General features: G+C 40.3%; 1 protein-coding gene across 1 annotated transcript in view; it reads right to left on the bottom strand.

The window, feature by feature from the left end:
- Positions 1–269: 269 nt before the first annotated feature.
- TPRG1 (tumor protein p63 regulated 1) overlaps positions 270–23,139 on the bottom strand; it is a 151,375-nt gene continuing 128,505 nt past the window's right edge. The window contains exons 5-6 of the mRNA XM_027848731.1: positions 16,634–16,787; positions 270–1,511 (exon numbers count right to left, since the gene is read on the bottom strand). Of these exons, the coding sequence (XP_027704532.1) occupies positions 1,317–1,511; positions 16,634–16,787 (349 nt within the window). The 3' untranslated portion in view covers positions 270–1,316. The remainder of the gene's footprint in view (positions 1,512–16,633; positions 16,788–23,139) is intronic.

Genomic DNA, 23,139 nt, shown 5'->3' with positions numbered 1-23,139 from the left:
CAAGCAAAGGCAAAGTTATAGGAATGTGCATTGCTTCAGCCTGTGTTGGTGACACCATGAGCAAAACCAGCTAGGCAGAAGGGGAGCGCTTGTGAATGGGGAAGAACGGTGTGTGAGACTAGAGATACTAGTAGGGATCCTATTACATCTTGAAATCCTAAAGATTTTCTGAGAAAGAAGTTTCAAATTCTACCTGAGACACTTGCTAGCTGTGTGATCCTGGGCAAATGACTTATCCTCTCTCTGGCTCCATTTCTTCATTTATAAAATAGGGATAATAATAGCACCTACCTCATAAGGCTGTTATGAGGAACAAATGAGATATGCTATATAAAATACCTCATTAATCTGAAGACACTATATGATCCCTAATTATCATCACTGTCCCCATCATCTCCATCACCACCACCATCACCATCACCATCATCATCATTCATCATCATCATCATCTGCAAAGGGAATATCTTAGGAAGATTACTCAAGGGGGCATATAATGATTGCCTTAGATGGGGGTGGTGAGTGTCAGACTGGGCAGTCAGTAAGATGGCCACTAAAACTGTTTAGATGGGAAATTATGAGAATATATATGAGAAGCATAACTGTAGATTAGGGTGACCTTAGAATCTATTAAATCTCAAACTGTCATTTTATATATGAGGACATTGAGGTACAGAAATAAGAAGGAACTTGCCTAAAATCACACATTAAGTTTTAATTAGAATCAATTCTAGAACTCAAATGTCTTGATTCCAACCCTAGGGCCTTGACACTAAACAATTGCTCTATGGAAGCCGCATGGTTTCTTTGAAGGACATGTTGAGTTTTAGGTGACCTGAACATCCAGGTGAGGGTATCTGGCAAGACAATTGGACATGGGGCATGGAAGACAGGTAAGGACTGGAGGTCATCCAATTGGGAGTCCACTATCCAGAGGTCATAACTGAAGGCTTAAGGGCTGAATGGGATCCCCAGAATGGGCACATATCCACAAACACTTAAGAATGAGAGGAGAATGAATTTGTACACAGAACTCACTTCATATTCAGTCACTAATTTGATAAAGTATTCATGCTTTAATTCTATGTTATCTCAACCTTTGTATAAAGGTCTAGAACACTATCTCAACTTACACAACTATGCTACTTCTTTACATGGCCCAGAAAATGTGTCTGTCAGAAAGCTTGTGAGGAATGGGGGATGGGAAGGAGAGACTGTAGGAAAGGTGGCTTACAGAACTGCAGAGGAAATAGCACAGTAACCCTAAATGACTGCATAGCTTTTGACAGAAGAGACCTAACTATACAAGGAGTATAATTTTAAAATCCTATGCTTCCACGGGCCAGGGAGTAGCCCAGTTTGTTGCGATTTCCAATGAATGACATCAATCCAGTGTACGTCTCCATGAGAATCGGTTCTGTTGACACCATCACTTCTTGTCCTCTTCCAGGTCCTGAGGAGGTCTTGTGAGCATTCTGAACAGCAGACACCAGCTTAGCTATAAATGCAGACATCTGGGGAGACAAAACAGAAGAGCCTGGAGTTGGGAAAAAATCAATCAGAAATGTTCTTAGTATGTAACAAAAAAGGCTTTTCCCAGGACACCAGAATTTTGAGTGCACTTAGAACACTGAATGAGTACAGAGAACAGAGTTGTTGGTTAAGCTTTAGATGGTAATTATATAATTAAGGGGCTAAAATGTACCCATTTGGACCATCTGAACTGCCAAAGAACTAAGAGTAGTTCTCAAGACTTCTTTGGCAGCTAGGTGGTGAAGTGGATAGAACACCAGGCCTGGAGTCAGAAAGATCTGAGTTCAAATCTGGCCTCAGATGCTTGCTAGCTGTGGCAAGTCTTTTGACTCCTATTTGCCTCAGTTTCTCATCTGTAAAATGTGGACACACTGGAGAAGGAAATGGCAAGCCACCCCAGGATCTCTGCCAAGAAAACCCCATGGACAAGTTTGTGGGTCATGAAGAGCTGGGTTAGACTCACAACGACAACCAGAATATTTATACTCCTTCAGCAGTGTAGAAACAACTGAGTTTAAAGTTGGGATAGCAAGAACAATTAATTAAAATAGGAAGCACACAATAATGTACCCAGCTGCTGAAGCCTAGGTGAAGTCATCCCTTGGCCCCTCCTCCCAGGTAACAACTTTCCCGACTGTGACTTCAGGGTCATCTGTAGGCCCCAGTGATGTCCGGCCCCTGGCCACAAGACATCGCATCCATGTCTGGGTTTTCTACGTCTATACAATTCAATTATCTTTTTTTTTTTTTTTAGAAATTGGGGTTAAGTGACTTGCCCAGGGTCACACAGCTAGTAAGTGTCAAGTATTTGGTCTGAGGCCGGATTTGAACTCAGGTCCTCCTGACTTCAAGGCCGGTGCTCTATCCACTGGCCACCTAGCTTCCCCCCAATTCAATTGTCTTAAAAAAAGATTGAGGCCATCTGCTGTGCCTGTTATTTCAAAGTTCATTTGTGAAGTTCATCTCATTTGTTAAGTTCATCTCATTTGTTACTATCTAACCCACCCCATCTCTGCCCATCCTAGCATTGTTTTATTTTTCTTTATAGAATAAAACATGCATTTCCATAACATAGTATAATGATAAAAAAGATGATTGCACATGAAACTGTAAATCTACTATGTTCAACTTGTTATTCCTTTAAAATATTTAATAAATTTGTAGAATCGTGGAATTTGTTTTCCTTTTTTTCTTCCCTCCCTCCCCTCTCCCATCCTAGAGAGATGACTACCATTAGACAGGAACATTTATACATGCAAAATTATTCTATACATACTTCTATTTATCAGTTCTTTCTCTGGATGCAGATAGTGCCTCCTTTCCTATATCCTTTGGAGTTAATGTGGTTATTTATAATAGTCAAAATGACTTTGTCATTCAAAGTTGTTCTTGATATAATAGTGTTGGCCAAGATGGCAGAGTAAAAGCAGTGACTTGCTTGAGCTCTCCCCCAAACCCCTCCAAATACCTGTAAAAAATGTCTCTAAACAAATTCTAAAGCAGCAGAACCCACAAAAAGACAGAGTGAAACTAATTTCCAGCCCAAGACAACCTGGATGGTTGAACAAAAAGGTATATTGCACCAGGCTGGGAGAGGAAAGCAGTTCAGCATGGGAGCACAGGCAAGGCAGGACTCAGCAAACCTGGAGCAGGCCTCAGAAGACTGAACTGCGGGATGGTGGATTCCAGATTTCTCCACCCATGAACATTAAATACAACTTAGAAGATCAGTAGGAAAAGTCTGTGTCTATGGTGGTGAGAGAGAAGCACAGTGGGGTCCCAGCCCCAGTCCCCGAGGTGGGCCTTGGGGTGGCAACTGCCTCCTGAGCTTCCAGTCCACAGATTGAAGAGGAATTGAGTGGTTGATCAGAGGCGGATTGCAGGGATCTCTATACTGGTGTAGGATTCTCTTGCTTTGCCTGTGCATGGATCTGGGTCACAGGTCAGCGTGGCGGTCCTGGGGCAAGGAGGAGTGCTGGTGTGGTAGAGCTTGTAGTGGTACTGGAGAGGAAATCCTCCTCACAATTCCAAGACAGAAAAGAGTGCTTGTGGTCACTCATAGACCAGAGCACAGGCCAGGAGAGGAGTAAACACCTCACCCTAGAAAATGACACCTTAGAAGAACTGAAAATTTACAGGTCCCTAGAATTATCTCTGAAAACAGTTGCACAAAACCCCTGAAGCTTGGGACAGTACATTCTCCACACTGGAAGCAGCTTCCTACCTTAACAAAGAGTTTATAACTCAAGTACTTGGCTGAGATCATGAACAAGCAGCACAAAAAGAATCAGACCATAGAATCTTTCTTTTGTAACAAAGAAGATCAAAACATACAACTAGAAGAAGACAAGACAGTCAAAGTTCCTACATCCATAGCCTCCAAGAAAAATATAATCAGTCCCAGGCCATGGAAGAGCTCAAAAAGGATTTTGAGAAGCAAGCAAGAGAAGTAGAGAAAAAACTGAAAGTGATGCAAGAAAATCGTGAAAAACAAGTCAACAGCTTGCTAAAGGAGACCCAAAAAATACTGAAGAAAATAATACCTTAAAAAATAGACTAACTCTATTATGGCAAAAGAGGTCCAAAAAGCCAATGAGGAGAAGAATGCCTTAACAAGCAGAATTGACTGAATGGAAAAGGAAGTCCAAAAACTCACTGAAGAAAATAATCCCTAAAAAATTAGAATGGAGCAAATGGAAGCTAACGACTCCATGAGAAATCAAGAAATTATAAAACAAAACCAAAAGATGAAAAAATAGAAAATAATGTGAAATATCTCATTTGAAAAACAACTGACCTGGAAAATAGATCCAGAAGAGATAATTTAAAATTATTGGACTATCTGAAAGCAATGATCAAAAAAAAAAGAGCGTAGACATCATCTTTCAAGAAATTATCAAGGAAAACTGACCTGATATTTTAGAACCAGAGGGCAAAATAGAAATGGAAAGAATCCACCAATCACCTCCTGAAAGAGATCCCCAAAGGAAAACTCCTAGGAACATTGTAGCCAAATTCCAGAGTTCTCAGGTCAAGGAGAAAATATTGCAAGAAGACAGAAAGAAACAATTCAAGTACTGTGGAAACACAATTAGGATAACATGAGATTTAGCAGCTTCTACATTAAGGGACTGCAGGGCTTGAAATATAATATTCCAGAGGGCAAAGGAGATAGGATTACAACCAAGAATCACCTACCCAGCAAAACTGAGCATCATTCTTCCGGGGGAAAATGGATATTTAGTGAAATAGAGGACTTTCAAGCATTCTTGATGAAAAGACCAGAGCTGAACAGAAAATTTGACTTTCAGATGCAAGACTCAAGGGAAACATGAAGAGGTAAACAGGAAAGAGAAATCATAAGAGACTTATTAAGGTTGAACTGTTTACATTCTGCATGGAAACATGATATTTGTAATTCATGAGTCCTTTGTCAGTATTAGAGTAGTTTAAGGGGAAAAATTACATGTATGTATATAGAAAGATAGATTTATTGATAGATAAATAAATAGAAGACACAGGGTGAGTTGAAGATAAAGGGGTGATATCTGGAGAATAAAATTAAGCGGTGAGACTGGGAGAAGGAGAAAGGGAGAGGTAGAATGGGGTAAATTATCTCACATAAAACAGAGAAAAAGAGGCTTTTACAGTGGAGGGCAAATGAGGGAAAGGTGAGATGGAACAAGTGAATCTTATTCTCATTGGATTTGGCTTAAGGAGAGAATAACATACACACTCAATAAGGTATGGAAATCTATCTTACCCTACAGAAAATAGGAGGGGAAGAGGACAAGAGAGCAGGAGGATGATACAGGGGAGGGCAGATTGGTGGAGGGGGTAATCAGAAGCAAACACTTCTAAGGAGAGAGAGGGTCAAAAGAGAGAATAGAATAAATGTGGGACAGGATAGGATGAAGGGAAATATACTTAGCTTTTCACAACATGACTACTATGAAAGTGTTTTGCATGACTACACATGCATAACCTGTATCTAGTTGCTTGCCTTCTCAATGAGGGTGGGCGAGGAAGAAGGAAGGGAGAAAATTTGGAACCCAAAATTTTAAAAACAAAAGTTAAAAAAAATTGTTTTCACATGCAACTGGGAAATAAGATATACAGGAAATGGGGTATAGAAATCTATCCTGCCCTACAGGAAAATTGAAGGGGAAGAGGATGAGAGAAGCGGGGGAGAGATAGAAGGGAAAGTAGACTACGGGAAAGAGTATTTAGAATGCATGCCACCTTGGGGTGGGGGAGGGGCAAGACGGGGTGAAAATTTGGAACTCAAAATCTTGTGGAAGTAAATGTTGAAAACTAAAAATAAATTAATTAAAAAAACAAGAAAAAAGTAATTAATCACTGACCAATATAATTTTAAACCAATTCATTAAAATCCTTATTTTTTAACCACTTGTTCAGTTTTCACAAATATAATAAAAATCAATCTTTAGGGAAAAAAAAGAAACAACAGTGTTGTTACTGTATGCAACATTCTCTTGGTTCTGCTCATTTCACTCCTCATCATTTCCAGCAGTTCTATCCAGGTTTTTCTAGGACCATCTAGCTCATCATTTCTTACAGCACAGCAGTTTTCTATCGCAATCATATACCACAACTTGTTCAGTCATTTAAATTTCCAGGAGGTAAGTAGTGCTTTGCTACTTCTAGGAACTAATGCATCTCATTTTTCTTAATGTAATCAAGAAAAAATGATACCAGGTAGAGTCACTATGGGGCAGTAGGAAGTGAACTTTGATCTGAATAAAGAACTTTGAGTTGTGGTTCAGACACTGCAGCTAGTTAGATACCGGCTTTTGAGCAAATTGGTCAGCGTCTTTGTATCCCAGTTTCCTCATCTGTAAAATGAGGATGAAGAGGTCTGCTCACCTGACCATGCAGTATTCTTGTGTAGATCAAATAGTAGAATGAATTTTTAGCTACCAAAGCATGGTACAAGGCTTTACAAAGATAGTATGTTGTGATTAGGATTATATTTTAGCTCTCTCTCTCTCGCTGGATGATTTTATTTTATGTATTTATTTTAGCCCATTATTCCTATACCTACAAGTTGGTCAAGCTGATGCTATTTGAAAGGTAAGGGCTTTGTCATTCAGTCAGTTAACATTATTTTGCTAATCTAATTAATTAATGCATTCAATTAGCACTAGATGCTAATTAAAGCATTTAAAGATCACAAAGTATGTGACAATTATGGTGCTAAACCCTGATAATCCAAACCAAAACAAATTCAAAATCCAAACAAAAGCAAAATCAAAAACCATTAGCTACTCTCCTGAAACTCAGAGTAGAAAGGGAAAGATGACAGGCAAACAAGATTCATATGGGATCAATTAGAGATAATTAGCAGGAGAAAGCATTCACAATTGGGGGAGGGGATTGGGAAAGTCTAGTAGAAGGTGGGATTTGTAACTTGGAGGAAGTCTGGGAGACTCATTTTGGAGATGGGTAGGAAGTAAAATCCCAGCACAGGAATGTCTAGATTTTGAATATGCCTAAAGTGGGGAAATGGAGGGTCTTCCTGAAGGAAAAACCAGGAGGTCAATGTCACCTGATCAAAGAGTATGTGAAGAAGAGCAAGGCATAAGAAGACTGGAAAGGTTAGAGAGGGAAGGTTATGAAGGTCTTTGAAAGTGAAAGATTAGCTTTTTTTAGCTTCTGGGTAGGATACCTGGACTATAGTAGGCACTTATTAAGTGCTTGCCATTGACTGATTGATTGAGATAAGATCCTAAGACATACTTCAAGGGCTGGTAGGCACTCCAGATTCTCTACCTCAAACTCTTGCAATGTTATTATTCTTTATATCTGTGCATTGGTAAAGCCATTCTGTTACCCAAGGGACATTCTTCCATTTGATACCAGTGGCAAATTTTCAGCCCAACAGTACTCAGAAGCCAAGAATCAGAGAATCTCAGAGTTTGGAAAGACTTCAGGAGGCTTTGACTTTAATATCTGAACAACAATCTTCTGTGCCACGTCTGTGACGCTATTTAAGGATTTTCCTTTCACTGGTCAAGGCCTTAGATTAGCAATCTTTGAAATTCCATTCATTCCATATTCAAGGGAGGTCAGGTGAAGTAATAGGAAGAGTGTTCACTTTGTAGTCCGACATCCTGAATTCAAATCCTGTTTGAACTTAGGCATTACTATCTTTGGGCCTCAGTTTCTTTCTAAATAATACCAGAGAGATGAACGAGATGACCTCTACTGTCCCTTCCATCCATAAATCTATGATTCTATGACATGAGTCCTTCTGATATATGGAGAGAGAGTTTCAGCAACATGTTCCATCCATGCCAGAATCTATGAGGAACATAAGAGATAAGCAGTGGTGTAATGATATTTCAATAGCAAGCTTAAAAAGAATGAGAAGCAAAAAGAAAGAGGAAAAAGAGAAGAGAAAAGGGATAGTACTAGAGATGAATATTGGGTATAAACTCTTTCTTATAGTGAGCTCACTTCAGCAAGTCTCCCTAACCTGGATTAAATTGTGGGTTACAGTTCATTCTGAGTTCATTGAAGCTCATCAAGCACCCTCTATAAAGCCCCATTGTTCTGTCAAACCGCCCACAAAGAAGCTGCTCTTGGCTTTCAGGGCTGAAGCAGAAGTGTGAGCATCTGATGAGTCAGAGGACTCCAGGTGGATCAGCCTGTGACCCTCGTCCCAAGCCAAACTTTCATCCAGATTTTGCTGCATCCTTTGTTTTTTGTCCCCAACTGGTTTATTACTATTCCATGATATTATCTGGGCATTACCATGATTCAGTGTTCAGACTTTAAAAAACCACTGAGCTCTTCAAGTCTCACCTCACTTTTCTTTCCGTGAGACTTATCCTAAGGGAGAGGCACCCTTAATCAATCACTCAACAAGTATTTATTAATCACCTACTTTGTGCTAAGCACTTTATGAGGTCCTGGGGATAATCATATAGAAATGAAGAATTCCTTGCCTTCATGAAGATTACTTTCTAATGAATAAGACAAGGATATGTGTGTCTATAAAGAGTAAATGTAAACAATCAATAAAATGAACACAAAGTAGATAAATACAAGGTAATTGTGGAGGGAGGGCACTGATAGTTGTGGGGGGAGGTCATGATAGGCTTTCTATGTAAGTTGGTACCTGAGTTGGGTCTTGAAGAAAGAAAGGGATTTGATAGTTATAGGTGAAGATAGAACATAGAAGAGCCAGAAACATCACTATATGTAGAGGCTTGGATGTTGTTATTTTAGGAAAATCTTGCAGGGAAGAGGAATGAGGTGGCGTGCATGGCAATGAGATTTGTTTGCCATTTGGAGCAACTTTCAAAGGAGAAGAGGTCAAGATGCCTCTCCAGCCCTGCCCCTCTCCCTGGTCCTGCTCTAGGACAGACCTTCCCTGTGAGAGGCTGGCAGGAAGCTACCCTGTCACAGTGCTAGTGAAACCAGCGATGCTCCTGTGGGCTAGGGGAATCCTCTGAGCTAAATATTTGTGGTATACAGACTACAGAAGGATTTCCTGCTTTCCAGCCACAACTGAGCTTGACAGTCTAAGAAATCTCTCTATTTGGAATGCCAGACGATGTGTGTTTTTGTTTTAGCATCCTAGAGGTATAGATCTAGGCATGGAAGGAACCTTAGGAGTCATCTAATCTAACTCTCATTTTATAGAGGAGGAAACTGAGGCCTAGGGATGCTGAGTGACTTGGCCAAGCTTACTTAGATAGTTAGGGGCAGAGCTGGGTTATTCAATGCTATTTCTTCTGACTCCAAAGTCAGATTGGATTTCTGTTTGCATTACAGTACATTATCCCTCAGTTATACCTGCCACCTACAGTATCCTATAAAGAGTGCCTCCAAAATGTCTCAAACAGCATTGTCACTTGCCTGACCTAGCCTCAATAGTATGAGATAGTGGATAAATTGATGGATCAGGATTCAGAAAGACCTGGGTTCTAATCCTGCCTGTGACACTAATGATGAGAGGTTGGTCATATCAATTAAGCTCTCTGAGCTTCAGTTTCCTCATATGTAAAATGAGATAATTAGACTGGATAGTTTCTGAGGTCCCTCCCAGTTCTAAATTATGATACTAAGAATGACAAGATGGGAAGGATATGACCATACTATCTGTAAAAACCTACACAACCAATGGCCAAAGCCCCATAAAGGTTGCTTTCACAAACCCTACACATTCTATGTACTCAAAATGCTTATTGAATGCATGGATGAGTGAGTGAATGAGTGAGTGAGTGAATGGACTTATGTAGTAAGAGAACAATCAGGGATGAAGTGGTCCACCACGTGGTAGAGTGGGGGGGGGCAGGAAGTAGCTGAAAAAGTTTTGCCAAAAGATGCAAAGGTTCACAAGAGTGAATGCTCTTCCCTCAGAAGATGGCATTAGGACTCCACATGCAGATCTCAGTGGGCCAGACTTCAGGGGGCCAGACCTCAGTGGGCCAGACCTCAGGGGGCAGCTTATAGTCATCTCCAAAAGTAGGACCTATACTTCTCTGAACAGAATGGGCTTGCTGTACACTCAGTCTTGACCCAGAAGGAGAGACTTGTTGACTTGGGTGACTAATCAAGCTCAAGTCAAAAGATAATTGATTGATTGATTGGGGGTAAAACTGGAAGGCCCAGAGTCTGGTAACTTGAGGGTGGAACTAAAACCATCCAAACTTCCAACAGAATACTCACGAGCTGACAATATTTTTTTTTTATTTTGTTCCTGTGAGATGTTATGGGAAACTATTCTGCATGCTAAATAGCAAAATATAACATTATTATTAACTGCAAAAGAGAGAGGTGAGAGGATTAGTGGACAAAGAACTGACCTTCAAGGCAAGGGGATTTGGGTTCAAGTATGGCCTCTGACACTCTATAGCTAGGCGAGCCTGGGCAAATAAGTAAACCTCTCAGTAGCCTGAGCAACTCTTCCAAACCATAAGTTGCAGAGAAAATGCTGACCTGCATTGGTGGAGGGAGTTTCCTCTTCAGGGAGTTCCCTTTAATTAATGATATCACAGTCACAGATCTTTCAAAGAAGGTAGAAAGTTAAGAGCTCTTTGGAGGCAAAGAATGATCAAAAATAACAATAAGATTTAATGGATCTCACTGCCTCAAGCCTCCTCCCTCTCCAATCCAGACTCCCCTCAGCTGCCAAAGGAATTTCCCTCTCGTGCACATGTCACTTCTCTACTTAATAAACTCCGGGAATGCCCAGTTTCCTCTGAGATCAAATACAATTTGTCTTTTGCTTTGTCTTTTATTCTCCTTCAAAAGTGCCAGAAATGTCAAGTTAACAACAAGAAAACAAGAAGATCAAAAATAGTTGAGTCTCATTGATTATTTAGTGTGCACTGAAAAAGAACAGCAGTCCAATGGAAAGACCTCTGGATCAGTAGCCAGGAGTTGGGAGTGCCTTCCACTGTGAGGTTACCTGGGGCCTACATTCTCTACATGGTGTATATACCTAGCTATGGCCATGGTATCTCCCCCATTCAGATGTAAACTCCTTGAAGGTTGATGCTACTCAAAGGTGTTCTCTTTATCCCCAGGCACAGTGCCTGGCACACTGTAAATGCTTAATGAGTGCTCCTTGATTGAGACTGATTACTTACTGATTGTCAATGAAACAACCTTATTGGAAGAATTACAAAGGCCAGCAGCAGACATCTAGATCAATCTATATGTGAAAAGATTTTGTACTATATCTAACAAGTGGGCATCTGCTTCTCTCAAGCAATAAATATATCCCTCCATAGAAGCAGAGTATTCCCAAGATCTGAGGACAAAAACTGCATCGAGGTCAGCTGCTGCATTGACAGTTAATTGTTTAACTTGAAAAGGCTACAAATCAAGACTAAAGTGGAGGGAGAGTTGGTGCATACCTTTTTCTTTGCAGATGATTTTGCACCCAATGAAGTCTCTGAGGCTGAGATACAACAGAGTATGGATTGATTCTCTGCTGCCTGTGCTAATTTTGGTCCAACGACAAACACCAGGAAAACAGAAGTTCTCCACAAGCCAGAACCACGCCATCCATGCTGTAACCATTAGTTACAGAAAATGGAGAGATTTTAAATGTTGTGGATAAGTTCAATCATCTTGGCAGTATACCTTCTAAGGATGTCCACATAGATAAGGTGATGCAGGCATCTTGAGAGCTAACTCAGTGTTTGAAAGATTCACAAGGGAAGTGTGAGAGAGAAGAGGTATTAGACTGCCTAGCAAACTGAAGATCTGCAGAGTCATTGTGCTGACGTCATTGCTGTGTGCCCGTGAAACTTGGACGATTCACCAGCGCCATGCCAGGAAACTGAATCGCTTCCATCTAAATTGTCTTAGGAAGATTCTGAAGATCACCTCGCAGGATAAGATACCAGACAATAAGGTCCTTTCTCATGCTAAACTTCCAAGCATTCAAACTCTACTGCAGAGAGTGTAACTCTGATGGGCAGACCATGTTGTTTGAATGCCAAATGTACATTTGCCTAAAAGACTATTTTATGGAGAACTCATGTGAATAAGGCACTCACAAGGTGGTCAGAAGAAGCAATACAAAGACATACTCAAGCTCTCTCTGGAGAACTTTAGTATTGATTGTGCGACATGGAAAACACTGGCATAATATGGCATGCCTGCATCAAAGAGCGTGCTGTACTCTATGAGCAAAGCATAATTGCAGAAGCTCAAAAGAAAAGTGAGAGGCACAAATTTAGAGCCATATCACTCCAAATGTTCATATGGACTATGTGTGCCTGACCTGTGGTAGAGCATTCTCAGCTTGTTTTAGTCTGATCAATCACAGTCAGACACACTGTACCTTGACTCCAACATAGGGATGTCATTTTGGTATATACATATATACACATATACACCCAGACTTACATACATAAATGTGTATGTGTGTGTGTATGTATATATATATATATATGTATATGTGTGTGTGTGTATACATATATACATATACACATATGTGTGAAAAGGGGCAGCTAGGTGACACAGTGGATAGAATTCTGGGCCTGGAGTCAGAAAGACCTGAGTTCAAATCTAGACTCAGATACTTAGTAGGTGTCTGACCCTGCTCCAGTAACTTTGCTAAGAAAACCCCAAATGGGGTCACAAAGAGTCACACACCACTGAAATGATTGAACAACAACAATATAACAAAAATGTCAAGTGTGGCATTTCTCTAAATATATTTTATCTTTCTCTTTTCTATATAGATATATAAATATATCTGAATATAATGTTTCATTTCTTTATATACATATATATCTATAAGTGATATATGATATATATTCATAGATGCAAACACACACATTGTGTGTGTGTGTGCATGTGTGCGTGCATACAAAGGGTTTTCTTTGCAAAGATACTAGAATGGTTTGTTATTTCCTTCTCTGCCTCATTTTACAGATGAGGAAGCTGAGGCAAAAGCACGGTTAACTGACTTGCCCAGCATCACACAGTTAGTAAATGTCTCAGGCCAGATTTGAACTTAGGAAGACGAGTCTTCCTGATGCTAAGGCCAATGCTCTATCTACTGTGCCACCTAGCTGCCCATCTATATATCTATATCTATATCTATATCATCTATATCTATATCTATATCTATATCTATGTCTATATCTATGTCTATATCTATGTCTATGTCTATGTCTATGTCTATATCTATATCTATGTCTATGTCTATGTCTATATCTATATATCTATGTCTATATCTATATCTATGTCTATATCTATATCTATGTCTATATCTACATCTATGTCTATATCTATATCTATATCTATGTCTATATCTATGTCTATATCTATATCTATATCTATATCTATATCTATATCTATATCTATGTCTATATCTATATCTATATCTATGTCTATATCTACATCTATGTCTATATCTATATCTATATCTATGTCTATATCTATGTCTATATCTATATATCTATGTCTATATCTATATCTATGTCTATATCTATATATCTATATCTATACTAAATATTTGCCATTTTTGAGGATCAAACTATGACTCCAAATTCATTCAGCTGAAGACCTATAACAATCTCTGACTCTATCTTTCCCTAGAATTCTGGTCTTAGGCTTCATTAAAATTCTTCATCATCTCTGAATGGAAGGATCAAAAAAGAAGGTAGATATACTTCCCCTGCATTGACTTTGGCATTTCATCAGAGGTCAAATGTGTTTAGTTTTCAGTAATTTCTCTTTGCTGATCATGAAGAATGAAGTTAATGGGAATGAGGAGAGGAGCAGGAATGTGTATTGCAAAGAGGGGACAAAAAGGCTCTCCTCTGGAGAACTTCCGGCAGCTGAGCTCAGTCTGGGTGACAGGAAAGTCATGTAACCTGACATGAATGCCACTAGCAGCATATTTCTCTGAAAAATCAGCCCCCCTCCTTCCACTCTTTCAACAAAAGAGGATCAAGTTCTAACAACTCCGGCTGCATGCAAGCTGCTGGGTGGTTTAGGGCTTTTGTTTCTGTAAGTCTCCTGCCCATAACCTCCATTGTTTCTGGGCCCTTCATGGGGGCTCACTTCAAATGCCAACAAAGCTTCGAACTCATCGTCTCCCCTTTCACTGGCAGAGCCACCCCTTGTTTCCTGTTGACACAGGGTGACAAGAACAGGTTTTATGCCCCGGGGATCCAAATTCCCTTGTTGGGAGAGTCCTTTCAACCCTCTGGCCACAGGCTGCTGCCACGTGCAAGCTGCACAATAGGAAACATTACCAGGACCTCTATCTCCAATGAGTCAGGTCTTCACATTCTGGGCTTGAATAGCTCTCATTCCCTATGTGATTATTTCCTGTGATTTTCAATTACAGAAAGATGGAACAGCAGGCACATTGGCTAAAGAAGAAAATCTATGGTAGGAAGATAAGCAAGTACTTTGGGATCCAAATTTAAATCAAGAGCTGGTGTGGAATTGTGGAAAGAAGACACACATGGCTTTGGAATCAGAACCACTCCTCCACTCCCTCATATGAAAAATGGGGGTGGGGTGGGGACACTTGTACTATGTCCCTTAAAGGGTTATAGTGAGGACCCATGGAAAAATGGACAGGAAGAGCTGCGTTTCATCCAGATGTGGTATTACATCAGGATGGGAAATGCCCAGAGTAGAAAGTGCATCCACCAAAGCAGATCATCAGCTCTCCAGCATTATCAACAACACCAATGGAGAATGCTTGGAGAGCTTAAGTAAATTATCAGTGAACACTCAGCTAGTACGTATCAGAGGCAGGGATTTCTGAACCCAGATCTTCTTGACTCTAAGGGGCAAATGGACTTAGATGTACCTCATGCTCATCCATCCTGTCCCTCTACCCTGAAAAGCCTCTAGAAATGCATTAAATGAGCTAAAAAGAAAAGAAGAATCAGAAACATTTAGGTCTCATTTGTCATTTGTTGCAACCATAAAGATCAATAGCCCAAAGGAAAGAATAGTGAGCTTGTAAATAAAGAGACTTGGATACTGGCCCTTGACCTGTCATTTACTGGAGGTTTCCCTTTGGATGAGTGAGTGAAAGGATTAGGCATATTAATACATTGCTAGGGTACCTGTGAAATGGTATAACCATTTTTTGCAAAATAATTTGGAATTATGCAAACAAAATTATCAAAATATTTATGCCCTATGAATCAGTGATTCTATTGATTGGGCAATGGGACCTGGATCCTGAATTTTACCCACACATTTATACCCAGTATAGTCCTTTTAACTATCATTTTATTGTGGACCTATCACTTAACTCCTTTCATTGTCTGCACTTGGCCCACCCCAGGCTACTTGTCACGTCTTGATTCCATCCAGATCTTCCCAAGGTCTTTTAATGAATATAAGTATGATTCTTGTCTCTATCAAATTCACAGATATAGTAGAAATCTTGCCTGCCCAGTTGGTGTATAATAAAACCTCATTACTCTGACTGAAAGAAGACTTGAGTGGTCAAATTCTTTTGAGGCAGACCCACCCTGTACCCTCGCATTTTGGAGTCCTTAGCACCCAAAATCACATCACTATTACTGGGGTTATACCCCATAGAAACCATTGATTAGAAAAAAAAGTCCCCGTATACTTCAAAATACACATGAAAGCACCATTTATGATAGCTAACAATTGGAAACAAAGTAAATGCCCAATGGTTGAGGAATACCATAAATTGTGGTATATGAATGTAATGGAATGTTACTGTGCTATAAGAAATGATGCCTGTGATGGATGCAGAGAAGCCTAGAAAGATCTACTGAACTGATGCAGAGTAAAGTCAACAGAACCAAGAAAACAATATACACAATAACTACAACCAAGTAAATGGAAAGAACAAGCACACACCAAATCAAAAGTAAGCGTAACAAGAGTGTAGAGATCAAACAGGACTGGAATGAAGAAAGATGATAAGACATTGCCAATCTACCCCTTCATGGGAGTGGAAAGTCCACAGGTGTTACACTGCAGATTTAAAAAAAATTTTTTTCAATGTAGTGATCAGTTCTTCTAACTCTTTTATTCCCTCTCTAAAAAATATCATTTTCATGTAGGATGGCTGGCTGTCTGGGAGGGGGAAGAAAGGGATAAGCATGTTGATGTAAGAAACAGAAAATACTGATAAAATATATACATATGTATATGTATATATATGTATACATATATAGATATATATGTATACATATATAGATATGTATATATATGTGTATGTATATATATGTGTGTGTGTGAAGATATAGATATAGATATAGATATAGATATAGATATAGATATAGATATAGATATATATAGATATATATAGATATATACAGAGAGAGAGAGAGAGAGAGAGAGAGATCCCAGGTTAAGTATATATGGTCCAGTTCAACTCCTCATTCTACTATTGGGGAAACCGAAACTCACATAGAGGAAAGAGTATCTCTAAGGTCAAACAGGCTTTAAGCAGCACATTGAACGTAGCCCAAATTAACTTAAATTAAATTATCTGAGTGTACTCCTTCATCATCTACTGTTTCCAGCATCTATATCTTTGGACACTTGTGGCATCTGAGACAGTTTTTCTAACGGAACCATGCAAAGCCATACGTACCTTGCAAATTTCACTGAACTTTTCACTGCTATTCTTGGTGGGGTGCTCTATAAAAGTAGCGTAAGGAACTTCTGTGGACCAAGGGTTCCAGCGGGACAAGAAGGACTGCTCCTCACTCTTTCCCCAAGAGATCCGGATGCCTTCACCTTGCCTCCTGAAAAACAAGTGGTTTAGCATCAGATTTATAAGAATACAACCAAAGGAAGACAATTCAAAGTGAAGTTTCTATAACTTAGGTGCCCTTGGCTAGGGAGAAATTCCTCCAGTTATAAATACAAATAATAATGACAACCAATATTTATACTATAATTTAATGTTTGTAAAGAACTTTATAGACATTCTCTCATTTGGTCCTCATGAGAAACCTGTGAGATGAATGCTATCAATACCCCCATTTTATGATAAGAAAATTGGATTGAAAGAGATTAAGTTACTTGTCCAGGATTACATAGCTAAGAAGCTCAAAAGTAGGATTCAAACCGAGATTCCTGAATTCTAGGTCAGTTATCCATCCATGACATCTTCAACCCCTCCCCTTTCCACTAAAAAAAAATCCTCCAGTCCAGTGACACATTTTTTTTTTAGTCAATTGGAGGTTAAGTGACTTTCCCAGGGTCACACAGCTAGTAAGTGACAAGCGTCTGGTCTGAGGTCTAGATTTGAACTCAGGTCCTCCTGACTTCAGGGCTGGTGCTTTATCCATTGCGCCACCTCACTGCCCTCTCAGGGACACTTTTGTTAAAAGCCCAAAGGACATCAAGAACAAGCTCCTTTGGAAGGACTTGACCTTCTAAAATCTCAGAAATGGCATCTTCCTAAGGTGAATTTAAGGAAAGTCCCTGAGCTTGAAATAGTGATACATACCTGCAATCTCAGGTGAAGGAGAAATGGAGTAAAAGAAAGCTAACTCTGAACTAGACATTTTGAGTTATTTCCAGTAAATATTTACAAAGTTCTACCTTCATGACAACCCTTGTGAAATACGTAGTCCAAGTACTACAATGTCCCTTTTACACATGGGGCAACTGATGCTCAGGGAAAGTGCTGGCTAAGTCACACAGCTAGTTGGTCAAAGCTGACTTCAAGTCTGGTGATTTTTCCATTCATGAGTCTTCTTTCTTTATGGTCTTCTATAACTTTCTGTGTATTGTCCCCAGTGCAGCAATGAACTTATTTACTTAATTCATTCTGTCTAAGAAATATTTATTGGGGCATACTATTCACAAGGTCCAAGGGCCTGAAGGCACTATCCTAGGCACCGAGTAGAAAAATATGGTCCTTGGTGAATGGTCCTAGCTAGATCAAATGCTCAGAAATACTGAGAATCCTCCCAAAACATTTGGATGGTTGGAAAGCAGGATAAGTGGAGCCTGGTAAAAGAACCCAGCTCTCTTGCCTCTCCCTTTGCAATCCTCCAGTCATTTTAAATAGACCCCGAGACAAACCTGGCTTCTGGAAAGAGGAATAAAGAAATGGGGAATACTTAGCTTGGAGACAAAAAAGTTTAGAAAGGACAGATTAGCTTCCTTCAGGTATTTGGAGGCTATCTCAAGAAGGAGACATTGGATAGCTTCTATTTAACCACAGGACAGAGAACCAGTGGAGATGTCAGAAGTTATAAAGAGACAGATTTGGGCCAAATGTAAGGTCTTTTTTCCCAGCAATTACAGTGGAGCTGTTTAAAGATGATTGGGCAGCTTCAGGGGGAAGTGTGAAAAAATGTGTTTCTTTAGAAAAAGCTCCATTTGAAGGCAGAAGACCCAGATTCCAAATTTGGCTTTGCTGCATAAATCCTAATGTGACTTTGGGCAAATCTCATCTCTGGTCATCAGTTTACTCAATTTACTCATTCTGTAAAATGAGGAATCAATAATCTCAAAATTCCCTTTCAGTTCTACATCTATTAATGTAGTCATCCAAGTTGAGATTGGATGGCCAACCACTTCTCAGGAATAGTTGAAAGGGGAATTGAGTTCACATTGACCTTAAAGATCCCTTCCAATTCTGAGATAGTGATTCCACAGAAGACACCATGATCCCATGGCTTACAGAGTTCATGAGTCTTACAGAATCTTAGGACTAGTTCCACAGTGATATTTAGTGTCCATTCCAGGAAAGGGGCATTCAGTTCCATTACATTCAACAAGTATGTGTAGTAGAGTACAGTGGATCAAAATCTGCCCTGAAGGAAGAGAGACTTGGGTTCAAGTCTTCCCTCTAACACATTCTGATTGTGTGATGCTAGGCAAGCCACTGACATTTTCAGTGGAAGATGATGGGTACTAAAAAGATGAATTTGTGACGAACAACATTTTCACATTTTTGTCTTTTTTCTGTCCCAGATACAGTTCAAAATCCATTTCTATTCTTGCTGGATGCTATTGGCCTATTCTTTTCAGTTTTGGCATTCCCCATTGCCCAGAGATAAGACCTATGCATAGAAGCCAACTGTATTGACATCTTGAAGTGACATCAGCTTTCTCTGCTGTGGTTACACCATTTCATCAGTATATCAAAAACATTGCCAAGGAATAAGAGGGCATGGTGACTGATTGGACAAATTGGAAAACAGAGAGTAAAGAATCAAGGATTCCAAACTTTAGAATTCAGATGTCCTGGAGGATAAAATGGCCGAAATCCCAGAAAATGGGAACACCAGGAAGGAAAGTAAGAAGTGTGGTATTGGACACTGGTCTTGCACAGATTTTGAATTTCAGATGACGGCAAGACTCTCAGGTAGAAAAACCCAATAGCCTTTTGGAAGATGGAGACTGGAGCTTGGGAGAAGAAGCAGAGCTAGAGATGACTATTTATAAATTATCTGCATTGCTGAGAGTTGAAATTCTAGCAATAGATGAGATCTTGGGGAGCAAAGCGTAGAAGAGGAGCAGAAGAATGGAGCTGTGATGCCTGGACTTTGGAAAATGCCCAGCCCCACATGGAAAGTGAGAGGGACAAGAGAATCAAGAAAGAAGACAGAGGAGAGATAATTAAACGGGAATAGGAGGAGCACTGTATACTCGAGGGAGAAACAAAGTTGCAAGTTGGGATGAGCTGCGATGGAAGCAATATCCTGCAGAGAGGTGCAGTAGGATGGGGATTTATGGAGGGAAGGCAATTGGGTTTGGCAATGAGTTTGGCATTGATGACCTTCCTAAATCACTGCTGATTCATCTTGCTTCATGAAATCTGCTTTGGTAGACTGCTCTAATTCCTCCTTTGAGTAAATCCAGTCTGGTAAAATTCCATTACTTTCAATTCAACAAGCACACATCAAATGTCTACTGCATGGCAAGCGCCATGCTCATTTGGCACCAGGGATACCAAGAAACCAATGAAATAACACCTGTGGCCAAGAAGCTCGCATTTTACTGGGGAGTGGGAGGTGGCATGGGACAGATACACTGAATGAGCAGAAAAATAATAAAAAAGAAGAGAAAAGAAAAATAACAAAAGTGGGAGAGAACAGTATAAATTAGGGAAGTCAGGGAATCAGAGAAAATTTTGCAAAGGAGGAGATATAGTCAGCTACATCTTGCCCTGGATGAAGGCAAAGCTTTTGAAAGTTGGATATAAGGAGTGAGCACGGTCCAGGTGGAAAGTATGACTGCAGAGATGTGGGTGATGGAATGTGAATTCATTCCATCAGGGGCAAAGCAATACTGTACTTCCCCTTTCTTCCACCAACTTATTATTAGTATTATTATTATTATACACACAGCACAAGACAGTCCATCTTCCTCCAGCACAGACCTCAAAGGCCCAGGCGCACTGGGTGTGGTGTGCTCAGTATTGCCAGAGAGATTTCTTTGATACATGGGAGCTGGATTGGTGGCAGGCTTGTGGGGTGGTGATGGGGGGACACTGAGTAATATGACTTGAATGTCCATGGGTTTTACTCTTGGCACGCATCTGTCAGAAGCTGTGGTCTGTGGTTTTAGCCCTCTCTGGAGGCAGAGATGCCTGAAGGTTAATCCAAGCTCATGGGCTTTGCACCCAATTGTGGCTAAAACAAAAAAGCCTGAAACTCTAGACACCCCAACCATGTACTGTGGAGGTCTCATTTCTCTTGGAAACCAAATCCTGGGATTTCTGGAGTGAAAATCCTGAGCTTAATGGTGATGCCATCCCAAAGCTGTCCCTTCCTGAGTGGGTCAATTTGGGGAAGGAAGGCGGTCCTGGTTTCTGAAAATACAAAACAATTTCTGCATGCGTGCACGAATACACTGCAAACTCACACATGCACACACATGCACACACACTGAGCACCCACTCCAGTGTGCACAGGAAATGATGTGGCTATTTTGTGCAATAAGGGCTGAAGGAGAGCATTTGGCACAGACTCCCACTCTGTCCTCAGATTTTGACAATCATTTTTGAAAGCTGAAACCCAGTCATTTTTGTACTTAATCCTTTGAGGGGAAAAGAAAGAAGCAAAAAAGTTCTAAAAAGAATCTTGCATACCTCTAAAGTCTCCTCCCTCCCTCCCACCTCCTCAGGTGTTAAAGACATTTCTAAACCTCCTGCATTATACTGTTTTATTTTTCCTTCCTTCTTCTCTCTCTGTCTCTGTCTCTGTGTTTCTCTGTCTCTCTGTCTCTGTCTCTGTCTGTCTATCTGTCTCTATCTATCTATCTCTGTCGCTCTCTATCTCTCTCTGTCTCTGTCTCTCTGTCTCTCTGTCTCTGTCTCTCTCTCTCTTCTCTCTCCTGTCTCCTTTCTCTCTGTCTCTGTGTGTGTGTCTCTCTCTGTGTCTTTCTCTCTCTGTCTCTCTTCCTTTCTTGTAATAGAATGCAGAATCAATGAATATTCTATGGCTGTGTGGTTAATGGGGCATTTTGGCTCAAGTCCATTAAAACATCTTGCACAATGGAATTATTTACTGCTTCATACAGCAATTTATGTGTTGTGTGCAAATTTGTTTCTGTCCAAAGGGAATGGAAATTTGCCAATCTGGCTGTAGTAACAACACAATCCCTTTTACCTCCCTCCATGGTTGCCCCCAAATGAAGTATGAGCGGGAATGCCCAGCAAGATGCAGGTCTGTCTATCTTTCTGACTCCCTCCACCCAAATGACAGAATCCATCAGTGGCTTGTTTTCTAACTGAAAAAGATATGTGAAAGTCTAAGCTTGAGGCTTAAACTGCAACAGTGGGATGACGTGAAGAGGAGTCCTTGTGGGGTCATTGGACCTAGTTTGGAATCCTGTGTCTAATGACTTCTGCTTATATTACTTTGGGCAATTCACAAGCTTCCTGTGTCTCACCTGTAGAACGAAAGGATTGGATTAAATGATTTCTGAGGTCTCTTTGAGCTCTCGCTTTCCAGCTTTCAATGAACCCTGTTCTTCGAGAGCTGTAATGGACATCACTGGGAAGTCAGTTCCTGGGTGACCGAACGCCTGCACTTAATGTCTGCCAGTACTTTCCATGAAGGTAGTTTGGGGAATGGGCTGAGCTGGCAGACTCTAAAAACCCATCACTGACAAGTAGAGGAGACAAGGTTTGTTACAACGGCTGTGGGGTAAGGGTTTGGCAGGAGGGGCTACACCTATTCAGAGATTTAGATTTGGGCCAAGTGGAGCTGAGAAGACCATTTTTAGTAAAGGGCCCTTTCCAGAGCCCTGGTTGTAGTGCCATAAAGGGCCTTGGAGGCTCTTCAAGGCCCCTCCTTTTCACAGATGAGGAAACTGACAAAACGGGTGACCAGAGTCAGGTTTGGATTATTAGGCTTGAATGTGGGGGCAAACCCATACGTGGATGTGGCAAAACAGGAGCATTGTAGAGTATGGCAATCCAGGAAAACCACACCAAATCAAGTGAGGATATGGGAGAATGAAGCTATGGAAGCATTATAGTCAAGGGTTGGAATAAGCTAGGGCCAATGAGACAGATCCGAGGAAGTGCCCGTTGATTCTAATATTCTCTCTCCTCCTGTCCTAGTTCCTGGCAGCCCAGCTCACCCACAGATCCTGACCTGTGAACTTCTACTTCTATTTAAATGTATTTGACAGACGCTCATTCTATAGGAAAAGGCTAATGGAGCACTTGTTCGATATGGTTTATGAGGGATCTTTTTGGGGGAGAAGTGTGAGATGTATTAGATGATAACTGAATCCCCTTCTTCTCAAATTATGTGATCCTGTAAGTGCTGGGATGAAGGTCATAGAATGATGGACTTTTGAGAGCTAGGAGAAACATCAGAGGGCATCTAGGCATGTGTGTGTATGTGTATGAAATATGTGAGTATATGTATGTGTATGAAATACACATGTGTATATGCATGTGAACTATATGTATATATGTGTATGTGAAATATATATGTATATTGTGTATATGTGTGTGTGTGAAATATATGTGTGTGTTGGGTTGTGTGAAATATATGTGTATATATGTGTGTGTTTGGGGGTATGTGTATGTATCCTCAATAGGTAGTCAGCCAGCTAGCGCTGTATGAAGGGAAACTCATTATTTTTGAATTCAAATCCCCACTTTGCCATGTGTAT

This window comes from Vombatus ursinus, unplaced genomic scaffold, assembly GCF_900497805.2.
Source record: "Vombatus ursinus unplaced genomic scaffold, bare-nosed wombat genome assembly UNPS02006874.1, whole genome shotgun sequence".
Taxonomy (NCBI): domain Eukaryota; kingdom Metazoa; phylum Chordata; class Mammalia; order Diprotodontia; family Vombatidae; genus Vombatus; species Vombatus ursinus.
This window is presented reverse-complemented; position numbering and strand designations above follow the sequence as displayed.